Source organism: Merops nubicus, unplaced genomic scaffold (assembly GCF_000691845.1).
Source record: "Merops nubicus isolate BGI_N331 unplaced genomic scaffold, ASM69184v1 scaffold20492, whole genome shotgun sequence".
NCBI lineage: Eukaryota > Metazoa > Chordata > Aves > Coraciiformes > Meropidae > Merops > Merops nubicus.
In genome coordinates this window covers 911-13,313 of record NW_008591812.1, presented here as the reverse complement: position 1 = coordinate 13,313, position 12,403 = coordinate 911, and the positions used below count along the sequence as shown (strand labels likewise).

Genomic DNA, 12,403 nt, shown 5'->3' with positions numbered 1-12,403 from the left:
GGCTCCCGGTGGGTTCCTGTGGCCCACAAGTGGCACCTGAGGCCGGAGGGCCCGTTCTGCAGGAGGGAACAGAGTTGTGCCGAGTTGTTAGCTAGGGAATGGTTTCCAGAGCAAACTGGAGGGGGACTGTACATCCTGAAGCTGTTTGGGACACAGACTGGTTTAGTTTGGCTCGCAAGACACCCGTGGCTGAAACTGATCGAAGCCTGCCTTGCTCTCCGCAACTGCCTGTAAGGAGGTTGTAGGGAGGTGGGGTTGATCTGTTCCCCCAAGTAACATGCCATAGTACAAGAGGAAATGGTCTCAAGTTGCACCAAGGGAGGTTTCAATTGGACATCAGGAAAAATTTTCTCCCTAAAAGGCTTATCAAGCACTGGCCCAGGCTGCCCAGGAGGTGGTGGAGTCACCATCCCTGGAGGCATTTCAAAGACACGTCCATGTGGCACTGGGGGACATGGTTTAGTGGTGTCCTGGCAGTACTGGGTTAACAGTTGGACCTGGTGACCTTAAAGGTCTCTTCCAACCAAAATGATTCTGTGATTACTATACAACAGCTTTTCAGTCCAGCTGAGCTGTCAGTTCCTTGAACCCCTGCACTTCTGTCCCCTGCTCTTTGTAGGCGGTTTTATGCTTTTAACCTTAATTATTGGTACTTCACTAGAGAAACCAGGTTACAGAGGAAGAGCAGTCCTTAAAGCCTTACCTGTTGGTACTGTTATAGAGCTAGAAGGGGACTTTACTCAGGTGGATTCTGAGGCTTAATAGACTTTTCTCCCTGTACTGGTGCAAGTGTTTTGAGCTCCTCCCAGCACGTAAGAAGTGGGAGCTGTCTATCCGTCTTCTCTAACACACGCGTGAGTTTCTGAGGGCTGGTTCCATCACGGCCCACTTGTGCAGTCTACATAAAGCTTGGGTACTCCAGCCCTGGTTTTACCCCCACAGCTAAGCTCACTGGAGTCAACTACAAGAGTCCTAACATGGCTGTTATCTCCTGCTTAGAGTCACCAAGTATTATGGATATTTCGATAACATCAGAAGCAGAGGAGAAAAAACCAAATGTTAATAACGTGCCAGACTATATCAGCGATATCCATACGTACCTTAGGGAAATGGAGGTGAGCCCCGTGTCTCTTCTTTGCGTACAGCTCGTGGGGGAGGAATTTGGGGTTGAGACTACATCTAAATGTTAGTTCCTGCTACAGTGACTAAATTGGAGCTTGCTAGAAATAGGCAAGATGCTGTGTCAGCTGCTGGGGACACAAGATTGGTTTCTTGTGATGAAGTTGATTGTGCTGTGCACTGAACAGAGGCTGGAAAGCCAGATTATGGAAATGAAAACTTGCTGTTGCCACATGTAACAGTTGATTACCTCTCGTGTTTAAACTGTGGTAAATGGAGCTTAAGCAATTGCCTCCCTATGGGCACCAACTCCAGACTCACTCTTATTTGTCATTTAAACCTGCAGGTCAAATGCAAGCCTAAAATTGGTTACATGAAGAAACAACCTGATATCACAAACAATATGCGGGCTATTCTCGTGGACTGGCTGGTAGAAGTTGGAGAAGAATACAAACTGCAGAATGAAACCCTGCACTTAGCTGTAAATTACATTGACAGATTTCTTTCTTCAATGTCTGTTTTGAGAGGCAAACTTCAGCTCGTGGGTACTGCAGCTATGCTGCTCGCATCGTAAGTGAGGTCGCTTAATTTAAAATTCCACCTGCTGGTCTCATACAGATGGAAAACTTGTGGCTATCCCATTTCTGTTGCCTGTAGCCACACTGACTTGGGAGGGCTTCAGACTAGAAGTAAAATGGGGAGTTAGTTATCCACCTAAGAATGTGGCAGTTTATATGAAACTCTACAAGAAAGGTTCTAGGTTATCTTTGCAGGTTGCCCTAATGTGAGGATTTGTGTTTTCTAGCTGCATCAGCAGAAGGGTTCTAAACTACATTGAAAAGAAAGTTCTGCTTGCACCAGTTATTAGTTTAGTGTGTTCTGTAATTTCAGTAACTTGAGTCTCAAATTGCTTAGTGCTAAAATATATTGGGCTGTTGTAGTTCTCTACTCTCAAATTCTGCTGATTCAAAAGCTACTGAACCAAGTGCAGCAAACTTGTTGGGTTACGATGCCCAGCTACTCTTAAGTCAGAATTTAAATTATAGTGTGATGGCTTTCATTAAATGTTGTGGGTTACCTGGTTCTCTTGTACTCAAGTACTTACTCACATCTCTTCCTCCTGGCAGAAAGTTTGAAGAAATCTACCCTCCTGAAGTAGCAGAGTTTGTCTACATCACAGATGACACCTATACCAAGAAGCAAGTTCTAAGGATGGAACACTTAATTTTGAAGGTTTTGTCGTTTGACTTGGCAGCTCCAACGATCAACCAGTTCCTCACTCAGTATTTCCTGCATCAGCAGACAAACGCTAAAGTGGAGAGCCTCTCCATGGTAAGTCAGAGTCACTAGCTCAGCCCGTGGAACTAGAGACTTCTGCTGCTACTAGTGCACTTTACAGGCTCAGTGCCCTAGTCCCAGTACAAAATGGAAGCAGTGCTGGAGAATTTTTGAGGCTTCCCTGCCTCTGGTCGTGAGGCGTGCAGCCTCTCAGGGAAGCTCTGCAGAGCGCGCACAGCCTGACGCCTGCTTCTCCGGAGCCGCTGCCACGCCGCGGCCGCTGGAAACGGGCACTGCTGGTGCCATGCACTTCCTGCTGCAGGCTGGCACGTGGCCTGGCTCAGGCTTCCTCCGAGCAGGCAGAGATTGATGAACTTTAGTTTGGGGGTTGTTTTGCTGCAAGATTGTTTCACTCCCTCTTATCTGAACTTGCCACACCTACCCACTGCCCTTTGCTGAAAAGGACTTCAGTTTTGGTTTTCCCCTCAATGAGCAATGGGCTCTAAATCCAGAGGCTGATTTCTCAAGCAGAGCACAGAAAACGTTTCTGCTAAAGTTACATTAAATCCCAAGTGTATGGCAGATACCAGAGCTCCTCAACAGCGGCCTTCACCCCCTTGTGCAAAGGTCAGACCTGACTATGGGTCTGTCTTCCCTCTGGATGTTACTTACCTCTAAATATGAAACATGGTGTTGAACAAGCACGTGCTGGGAACACTGAGAGTAGCTAACAGTAGATGCTAAAAGAGCAAGCAAGTGGAAGCTATTAAAGCTGTTCCTCCAAGCTTAAATTAGGGTTCTAATGCAACTGTTAGATGCTTCTTTATTTCCTTTTGGAAGCAGGTGATTCCCTGTCTCTTGTTTTCCTTGCAGTACCTTGGGGAGCTGAGTTTAATTGATGCTGATCCTTACCTGAAATACTTGCCATCAGTTATTGCTGCTGCAGCATTTCATCTAGCAGACTACACGATCACTGGACAAACCTGGGTAGGTAGCACCAAAACTGGAGCCTTCATGCACCTTTTTATGCATGTTTAGTGTATTTGTTTACAGCTCTAGGTGCAGGAATTGCAGCCCCCCTGCACTCAGAAGCTGTTAATTAGAGATTGCTCCTTGTGGTATTTGAAAAATGGCAGGGGGGTGGACAACACCTTTTCTTGGAAGGAACTGCTGAAATCCGAGCAGTGAGTATCAACCACTTTGTGCTTGGAAAAATTATTCTCTGCCAACCTACTAGAACAACAGAGTTACAACAGGAAGCTTAAAACTCTACCAGTGAATCGTGGGCACAAGCAAATAGAAATGTTCAAATGTCCTTCTTCCTTTCCTTCTTTCCTCAGCCTGAATCCTTATGCAAGGTAACAGGCTACACCCTCGAAGACATCAAGCCATGCCTCATGGACCTACACAAGACCTACCTCAAAGCACCACAGCACATGCAACAGTCCATAAGGGAAAAGTACAAGAGTACAAAGTGAGTATCTGTGGAGACATACAATGAGCTGGTGAATAAAGCCCAAGCTGTCCTAGCACCTAACTACGTAGCAGGGCTGGGGGGCTCTCGGGTCTTCAGCCAGGCTGAAGTAACCCAATGTACCCCGTAAGTGAGGTGGTGACCAGGCTCCCCGAGCCCGCCTGCTGCTCTGCTGAGCAGCTCTGTTCACCCCCACGCCCGGTACCGCTACCGCAACGCTCAGCTGGAAACCGGAGGAATCTTCTTGACATTCCTACAGTTGGTAGGTGGGAGATGGTACCTAATGCTCCTAAAAATCCACGTGGGCATGGCAGCTGACTAGCCCCAAAATGTTTCCCGCCTTGTGAGAAGCGTGCTTTGTTGCAGTACATGAGCTCTTCTTTCTGGCAGAGGGGGCTGGAGCACAGTGACATCCTGCCTCTTTTCTTCCCTTTCTAGGTACCATGGAGTATCGCTCATTGACCCACCAGAGACACTAAACTTATCCTAACGATCACGAGACTGATCTTTTAAAGAGATGTATATTACAAGAGAATGATGTACAGTTTTATAACCTGGCTTGAAATCCTAGATGTGATCACTCCTAAATACTAGTACATATTTTGATTAGCATAATTATGAAGTTAGTTTTATGTCATTTTAATGTAAATCTTTTGTACATGCAATCTTTTATATTTAGCTTGGGGTTTTATCAACATGTTCTGTTTGGGCAGGGAATTAACCATGCAGACCAAGTGATGTCTGAGACTGCCTTATCTAATGATAGACTAAACATTAATATTTGCAGGGTGTTCTTACAGTAGGCCTTTTTCTCCTTCCAAGTAAGAATGACTTGGACTCCACAGCAGTATTTGTAGCATTTTTATACCGTCTAGTTTAAACTGAGACTTAGCATAGACCCGAAATGTGGCTTAATGGCTCTAACACTGGAAAAAAAATAGGTAGCTCCGAGGACACCTTGCTGGAACTGACTCTCGTGAGGCTCTTCAGGATGTGCCAGTTACTGGGAGCCTCGACTGCTACGGAATGAGTTGTCAGATCCCCAGTGGGTGAAAGGCTGAACGCTCTGCTCCGGGGACTGCCTGGCTAGAACGAGTGTTGCCAGTTCACACTCCCCTTTTCCAGGATGTAGAAAATGGTTTTGACATGGGTATTTTCTAGTCAAAGTGTAAAACTGGGACTAACTTAAACCTACGGAGTTTCCCTGATTGTTCTAGCTGTCCCAAAAGCCCATTGGTATCTGCTAAAAAAAAAAATCTAGTCCTCCATCTGTTTACTTCTTCAGGGGTGGTGGAGGGATTAAGCTGCAGGAAGGTGAAGTGGGGATGTCACTGGTGTGGATGGGCTTGTGCAAGGCAGTACAAACTCTACATCCCTCTCGCTTGGAAAGGGTTCCTCTGCAGCACGTGGTGGAAATGTAGACCAACTGGTCTTATTCTGCCTTAGTTCTAGAAGTGTTGCTGAGCAATCTAGTGCCTAATTGGCATTTGAGGTGGGTGTTTCCCTTCAACCCCTGCCACCGCAGCTGTGCTGCCCCGTACCTGCTGTTCGTTGCATGTAAAGCAGTGAGTGTGTGGAAGTCGGTTCACTTCAGCCCTTTACGGGTTGCCTAATAAACAATTTTTACATTTTATGTTGGTGGTCTTGCCTTAAAACCCCTGAGGGGTAGTAACTATCATCTTAAACTGGCATTTGTTCATTTCTAAAGCTTTTTGGCAAGGGCTGCCCTGTGAAACCTGTGCTGCATCCACTTGAAGTTGATTCGGTGCTGTCTGTCCAGGTAGATGGACACCCAGCAGGTCGCAGTGTGAATTCTTCACCAGCACTGAACAGCTGCTACAGTGTGGGTCATTAAATTTTCAAAACCAGCCCTCTGTCAAGCTGACAAGCACACGTTATAGTGAAGCAGCTCACGTCTCAGCTTGGCAACCAACACTTGACTGTTCTGCTCTGCAGCCTGGGCTCTCCGCAAACCAACTTGGTTACAAAACTCAGTTGAGTTGAGCAGCGGTGGTGGCTTATTCAGGCAACAGTATGCAGCAGAGGCTACCTCTTCTGGCCAGTCTGAGTTTGGCTTTAGGATGCACTTGGCTTATATACATGTTTAATGAGGAACCCTCTTTCTTTGTTCTACCATGTTCTCCCATAGCCTTGATTTAGCTGAATTTCAGTTGGTTGCCACTGAAAAGCTGAAACTAGCTGGGGAAAAAAATGTGCAATCTATCATGTCTGGTGCTTAGCGTTGGGAATGCTCTAACCTTTCAGCAGAGGAAGTCTCTATAAAGAATGTGGTGCCCACAGCTGCAGCTTGTGCCCTTGAAGGTTGATGCTGAAAGCTGTCTGGCAGTTGTTTGAAGACAACAGAGCACGATGCTCTTCCTGACAAACTGGGTTCTGCCTTCCTCCTCCCTTCTTGTGGTGTGTGCCAGAAACTTTCTGAGATTGCTAATCAATAGAAACGTGGGAAGAGGAGTAATTTAAAGGAAACTTATGAATTGTTTTTTCCCAGAAAAGAGCAAGCAGCAGTACTTAAGGATGTCAGGGGTTTATAGTATTAATATACTGCTGAATTAAATGCTTCTTTGCTCTGTTTTGAATGGAAGTTGTTCTGTTACTTTTCCTACAGCACAGAGAAAAATTCTCCCTTGCTCTCTAAGCTTTACTTTCAGCACACCACTATGACTTGAAAAAAGAAAATGCTTCAGTCAAGGGCTGGTATATCTACATTCCTCCTGCCTCACTGACAGCCTTTGCTGTGCACCAAGTAACATCTTTTTCCATCCTCTCATTTTCTAAAGTTAATATGGGATGGTATCAGTGCTTGCTGCTAAGCTTTGAACCACATCCCCTGGGCTGTACTGTACTGGTTTGCCCTACCCACTGTATCTTCTAGTCCTCTCAGAATAAAGCCTCTGAGGAATGCAGGGTATGACAAGCTATGTGTGAAGAGACAAACAGTGTAAAGAACAATGCTCTTTTTCCTGAAGAAGTTCAAGGTCTCATGGTACTGCAGAAGGAAGGAGAAACTGAATTTTCCCTCCTCCGTGCTCCTGGCAGAGTCTTCGGGTTGGAAGAACTGACACTACGAAAATGGACTGGATTGGCTCCTGGAGGAACAGGGCTTTCTATGCTTGTCCCTTTCTGCAAGCACGACTTGATTAAAGCTTTGCTCGGGTGGGAGCAATTATTTTTACAAGAAATTCTAACCCTGATTAGGGGAATGTAATATCTGCAACAGTAACTTCCATTTGTATTTCCTGAAATATTGACATCACATGTAAAATAGTCCTACTGTGCTCTTGTAAATATGTGCATGTTTCAAATTTGACTTGGTCTTCAAGTGAAGCAGCTCAGTCAGGTATTTTAGAAACCTCCTCGTCTCTGTTTCGGCCCATTCTAAATTCAGAGCATAAATCTTTTCATACAGTTCAAGACCCTTTCCTGTTTGTTGCATGTAATATCTAATTAAACTTTTGAGGAAACTATTTCTGAGCTACAAGCTGCTTCTCTCTGAGCATTTTGCTGAAGTTCTATGCTGTGGTCCAGCACCTGCATTTCTGTTGGGTTTTGTACAAAGCACTGAAAGGCAAGATGGGCAAGGTGGTCTTAGTCCCAGCACACCACTTCCCACCCTGAAGAACATTCCAAGGTATGAAATGCTTCCGAGGTGTAGCAGCAGCAACCTTAACCTAAAGAAGCTTTTCCTGGCATTAAATTTGAACCATAGTTCTTTTTACCAGCAGAATGCTGACCGTATGCAGCTCACCTCAGTAACAGCAGTTTGTTAAGAAAACTATCTTAGTTGTAAAATTTCAGTCAGTTCAAGCTGGAACTAGTGAGTTTCTGCTGCAGCTGGGTGCTAACCAAGAAATTTCACTTACATGCAATTATTTTTTATTTAAAGCTGTGTACAATAGTTTTATAAAAAACATAAAAGCATGACCAGATATGGGGTAGGAGGAGATAAAATTATCTACAAAAATAAGCTGGGTAATGATAGGCCAAATTATGTATTATACAGCATTTCTGAAGGCTGGATGATGGCTTTAAGGAGCAGCTCTCTTCTTTTTTCTCTTTTTGTTAAAAGCTTTCTTACTTGTATTTGCTTCTTTCAAGTTGGTCTGTGCCCTGTGATCAAACAACATTTGTATCAAAGAAACATTACTGAATAGTTTTACTTCAGAAGAACACAGGCTGACTATCCCTAACAGGGCAACTGTCCACCAGGCTGGGGCAAAGCTCAGAAAGCCTACACACAACAGCAAGGGTTTCCATGGCTAGTGCAGGGGCACAGCAACAGATCTCCCTTCTGGGAGATAACACTCCAGATGAGCTGTAGCGCAGAGTCTCTGCACCCTCTAAGGAGCAGCTGATTCAAGGCCACTCTTACCCTATTGCTCCCTAGGGAATGAAGATGAATCAAATAACTATTATCAAATAAATATCTATTGGCTGCAGGCCAGCCAAGACAACCGGCCTCCTAGGACAGCAGCAAACTAGCCCAGATTTTAACTTCCTGGCTCTCAGCTATCTAGGTATTCCCCTTGATCAACCGAGACCTTTCTTGGCCTTGCCAAAATCCTGTGCTTCCTACAAATCCTTAGAAACTCCTTTCCCCTCCTAATTTCACGTGATGGTTACCTTGTTTTCCTTGGTAGTTCCTGTGGTTCCAGAATAACAACATCATCCTCTTCACTGCTGGACAGTACAGTAGTTTTATCTAAAGAAAGAAACAAGCCCACAAACTGACGATTGGTTTTGTATAAACAACTTCTGTACTAATAACTACAGCATTTTTAAAGAAGCATTCAGAATGGCCAGTGCTTAATTTGGAGACCTCCATATACTATTTTTGAAGAAAACAAGTGACCGCGTGAAGTGGAAATAGCAAGTGAGTGTAACTCTCAAGTAGGGAAGTGGTTACAATGGCTCTCCTTTCTTGCTAAGCACGTCTTTTTAATTTTCATTCCAGACTGTTAATAAAATGATATAAGAAGTGTATCTGATATCAAGACAAATCAATACTTGCCCATGTTAGTTTCCTTCATCATACTCGTATCCTCGCTTTCCATTTTCTGATAATCAAAAGCAGTGGCCTCACTTTCACCGTCCTCTTCTGCTGCTTCTTCCTTCTCAGATTCTTCAAGGTTTTCCCAGGAGTTCTCTATTCCTTCCCCAATTTGGGCTGTCCCAGGAGTGTGCAATATGGGTTTGGCAAAACTGAAGTTGTTAAGAAAAATCTTGGTGTTTGCTGGTAAACTCTTTGTATTCTGAGAGCTAACTCGTTGGTTTTTAAGCTGTATCTTTTCTCCCCAGGGGAGAAAGAACACCCTTAAAGTAGAGTTGAGAGAGTATTTCTTCTCGAGTTCCTGTAACAATCAACCACTTCAGACCTCAGTTTTGCATTTTATGCCAGGAATTAAGTTACCTAAAAGCAATTAGAACCAAAACCCGTGTGATGCTTGTGTTTCCTCTGAAGGGTATGAGGCTACCTAAGCTGTGAGCAATCCTGGTCGTGTGTTTAGCTTCTAGCAGTACTAACGCAGGGGATGGGAAGCCTAAGTAACCACCAGAAAAGATACACTTCTGAGGGAGGGTCGGCCTTCGTGATGATTTCTTCCGCTTGTTCTTCCACGTTGTTGGTATCGACAGCAGCACTCTCCATTTTGAAAGCAGTGATCTTCTGATTTGGTATGGATTCTGCAAAGCCAAACTTCCCCCCTTCCTTCCTAGGCATTCAGCGACAGGGGTGATGTCAGGAATGTTTACCCCTAAAAACTCTTTTTCTTTTCAAGCTCAAATATACAGATACTTGCTATTTAAAATAAATCCCAAGTGAAAACAATTTGCTGTTCACGCTACAGGTTGACATTACTTTTCAGCACATTTCTTAAAAAATACCCTTTTCCCTTCCTGAAACACTCACCTAACTTTTTGGTCGTTCTCCAAGGCTTTCTGAATGAGTTCTGTTATTTCTGCAACCTTAACAGCTGTTATTTTACTGCACCTCAGAACCTGTTTGTTATACAGACAATGACAGTTCACAATCATGAAAGCAAGATGTTTTTAACTAAAACTGTAGAACGACATATGAATCGTGAACACTTACAATGTGAGGAGCTGGATAAGCTACGAGCTGATGCCAAAGGACTATAATACAACAGCCTCTACTGTGCAATCCTAATTAATTTACAGACTTCGTAAATGTACAGACTTTATCAGATGTCTATCTGACCAATCAATCTGCCTACATCTCTTCTTCAGTACACAGTGCTACAGCTCTTCTGCTACGATTAAAAATATGTAATCTTTTCCAATGACATCAACTGATTTCTCAGCTTCCAAACATCAACGGTATTTCCACATCAAGGTTACAGCACAGGAGCTAGAAGGAAAGACTGGTCGAGGCAAAGATTTACCTGATCCTTTACCAGCATGATCCCTCCGCTGGACTGGATGGTACAGATTTCACGGTGTTTGTTCATGGCAATCACCAGGACGCCGTCCATTACGCGTTCCTCACGCTCACTCGGATCCACCAGCAAATAGGTCCTAGGATCAAGTTTTTAAATATAAGACAAGAGTAAAAAGTTTGACATGAGTTACTACCTGTTGAACACTGAAAGGAATTGGTTTACATGTTAGCAATTATGGGTGTAGTGTCATCTGCCCGTGCTCCCCCACAAGTTTTCCCCAGGGTGTCTCACTGAAGACAAAGTGTTTTAAGAAATCAGCTTGTTGTCAATGTAAGTATTTTTAGGACTCTTCTATTTTTAAAATAACTTCTGCAGAATCAACAATAAGCTGTTTCTGTCAAAAGACTTGTAAATCTTACCCTTGCTGGAAGAAGGCAAAACTGACACAAATGGGCATGTGGTGGATACTCAAGGGGACAGGATCGCGTTCCTCAGGAGTGTACTTGGAAAAGAATTGGCCCAGAAAACAATTATTTACAAAACACATTTAATTTTAAAAGTATGCACTGTACAAAGACAATTAAAGACATAAAAAATAAAGGAAAAAAAGCTTAACAAATGTTTAGTCATCTAAATATTTTTAAAAAATCCTTTTACTTGTTCAGCAATTCTTACCATTTACGACCTATGTAGGTAACTATGGCAACATTCATCAGCTTGATGCTTGATTTGGTCAAAATACGGTATAAATACTTCACTTTTACAACTGAGATTCCCATAAACTCAGGTCGATAAAATCCTGTATACAGCAGGCTTCCTTATTATCCTTTCACATTTTGAATAACACCTCCTCTATCCTAAAACTTAAAATACAAAAGCTTTTGTATTTTAAATATTTGTGTAAGCAGATAAACACTGAATTCTCCCTTTCAGACAGCAAGGAGCAGCCACCTGTGATGCCCCAGTATGTCCAGGATCTGGCAGAACTCACCACAGTCACCTCCTCTCCTTGCACAGACACATCTGGCCTGCGGAAGTGGCACAGCGCCACGATGCCCGCGATGCTGGCGGCATCTATGATGTTGCCATCGTGGTTTAGCAGGTGCAAGTCCAGACGAATCTGCCAAACCTGGGGGGGGAAAAAAAGCACACAAAACCTCTTGGTCATTTGTGACATGAGTCTACAGAACTTATGGGTTTTCCCAACAATTTTGTTTTTTGAAGTGTAAAAAGAACTGGCACGTATTCTTCAGGTATTTGCTTAAGAAGCTGAAAGATCTTGGTATATTCCAAGATGCCCAGCGTGCTACATTTAATTGTGACAAAGTATGTAATGTGCAAGTACAATTTAAACTCTATTCTGCAAAGAAATATTCAAGTGTGCAGGGTCCCAGCTGCTTCAGAAAGCCTGCATAGATGCATGAGGTAAAAATACCTGTAAAGCCAGATGCATGGATCTTCACATCAGCCTAACATCAGAATTTCTAAGTTCCAAAACAAGACCGAGACCACCTTAAAAACAGACTAGATGTCTCTTTTAATTTAAAAGCACATGAATCGAGCAGCTTCTCGTACCTTTTCACCAGCAACAACACAGAGTGATTCCGTATCTATGCATTTGGAATTTCTCAGGCACCGCTCTATCAGTCTGTTCAGTTTCACCAGTAACTCTGATTGCCTGTTAAAACAAAATGAACCCAACCTGAATATGATTATGCTACATACTTGTATTTACTAAAGCAGCAGCTCTTAAGTTATCCTTCTGCAGTCTTTTTAAGAAAGCTATGTACCTGCCAGGCTCAAAACCAGGGGCAGCCATCGGAGAGAGCTCCAGGTTGAAGAACAGTATACCTTCTGTGGGCCGGTTTGGCTTGGGGGGAACAAGCTCACAGGAGACTTGTGCAAGAACCCTGCAAAGATAAATAAACCATGAAGTCACAGGATTAAGCAGTAAGAAACTCGTGCCACAAGAAACAAAAGACATACTTTGAAAAAGCATGTGTTTAGTCTTTTGTTGTGTACTTCTCACGCCTGACAGTTTCGCCTTCAATGCCTATCATTTAGATTTAAACTCCGGTCAACAACTGACCAAGCATTTTGTTCGGTCAATAAAATT

General features: G+C 43.6%; 2 protein-coding genes across 2 annotated transcripts; one reads left to right on the top strand and one right to left on the bottom strand.

Moving 5' to 3' along the window:
- Positions 1–977: 977 nt before the first annotated feature.
- On the top strand, positions 978–4,361 carry CCNA2 (cyclin A2). Its single transcript, XM_008950409.1, has 6 exons — positions 978–1,115; positions 1,466–1,689; positions 2,247–2,451; positions 3,271–3,384; positions 3,738–3,871; positions 4,310–4,361. The coding sequence occupies exons 1-6, from the start codon at positions 978–980 to the stop codon at positions 4,359–4,361; spliced, it is 867 nt and encodes a 288-aa protein (XP_008948657.1).
- Positions 4,362–7,917: 3,556 nt separating this feature from the next.
- Positions 7,918–12,193, bottom strand: EXOSC9 (exosome component 9). Its single transcript, XM_008950408.1, has 10 exons — positions 12,078–12,193; positions 11,863–11,965; positions 11,279–11,416; positions 10,707–10,789; positions 10,291–10,423; positions 9,798–9,886; positions 9,454–9,600; positions 8,906–9,091; positions 8,513–8,593; positions 7,918–7,999 (listed from the first exon to the last, which is right to left on the bottom strand). Exons 1-10 carry the CDS (start codon positions 12,104–12,106, stop codon positions 7,918–7,920), a joined length of 1,071 nt encoding a protein of 356 aa, XP_008948656.1. The 5' UTR covers positions 12,107–12,193.
- Positions 12,194–12,403: the final 210 nt, after the last annotated feature.

Bases quoted from the DNA above. Each gene is read 5' to 3' on its own strand.
- CCNA2 (XM_008950409.1), top strand. From the start codon at position 978: ATGGCTGTTATCTCCTGCTTAGAGTCACCAAGTATTATGGATATTTCG. The intron at 2,452-3,270 runs GTAAGTCAGAGT...TTTTCCTTGCAG, and splicing joins AAGTGGAGAGCCTCTCCATG to TACCTTGGGGAGCTGAGTTT. The intron at 3,872-4,309 runs GTGAGTATCTGT...TTCCCTTTCTAG, and splicing joins GAAAAGTACAAGAGTACAAA to GTACCATGGAGTATCGCTCA.
- EXOSC9 (XM_008950408.1), bottom strand. From the start codon at position 12,106: ATGGCTGCCCCTGGTTTTGAGCCTGGCAG. The intron at 11,966-12,077 runs GTACATAGCTTT...TTGTTTTAACAG, and splicing joins CCTGGTTTTGAGCCTGGCAG to GCAATCAGAGTTACTGGTGA. The intron at 9,092-9,453 runs GTATCTTTTCTG...TAACAACTTCAG, and splicing joins GCCGACCCTCCCTCAGAAGT to TTTTGCCAAACCCATATTGC.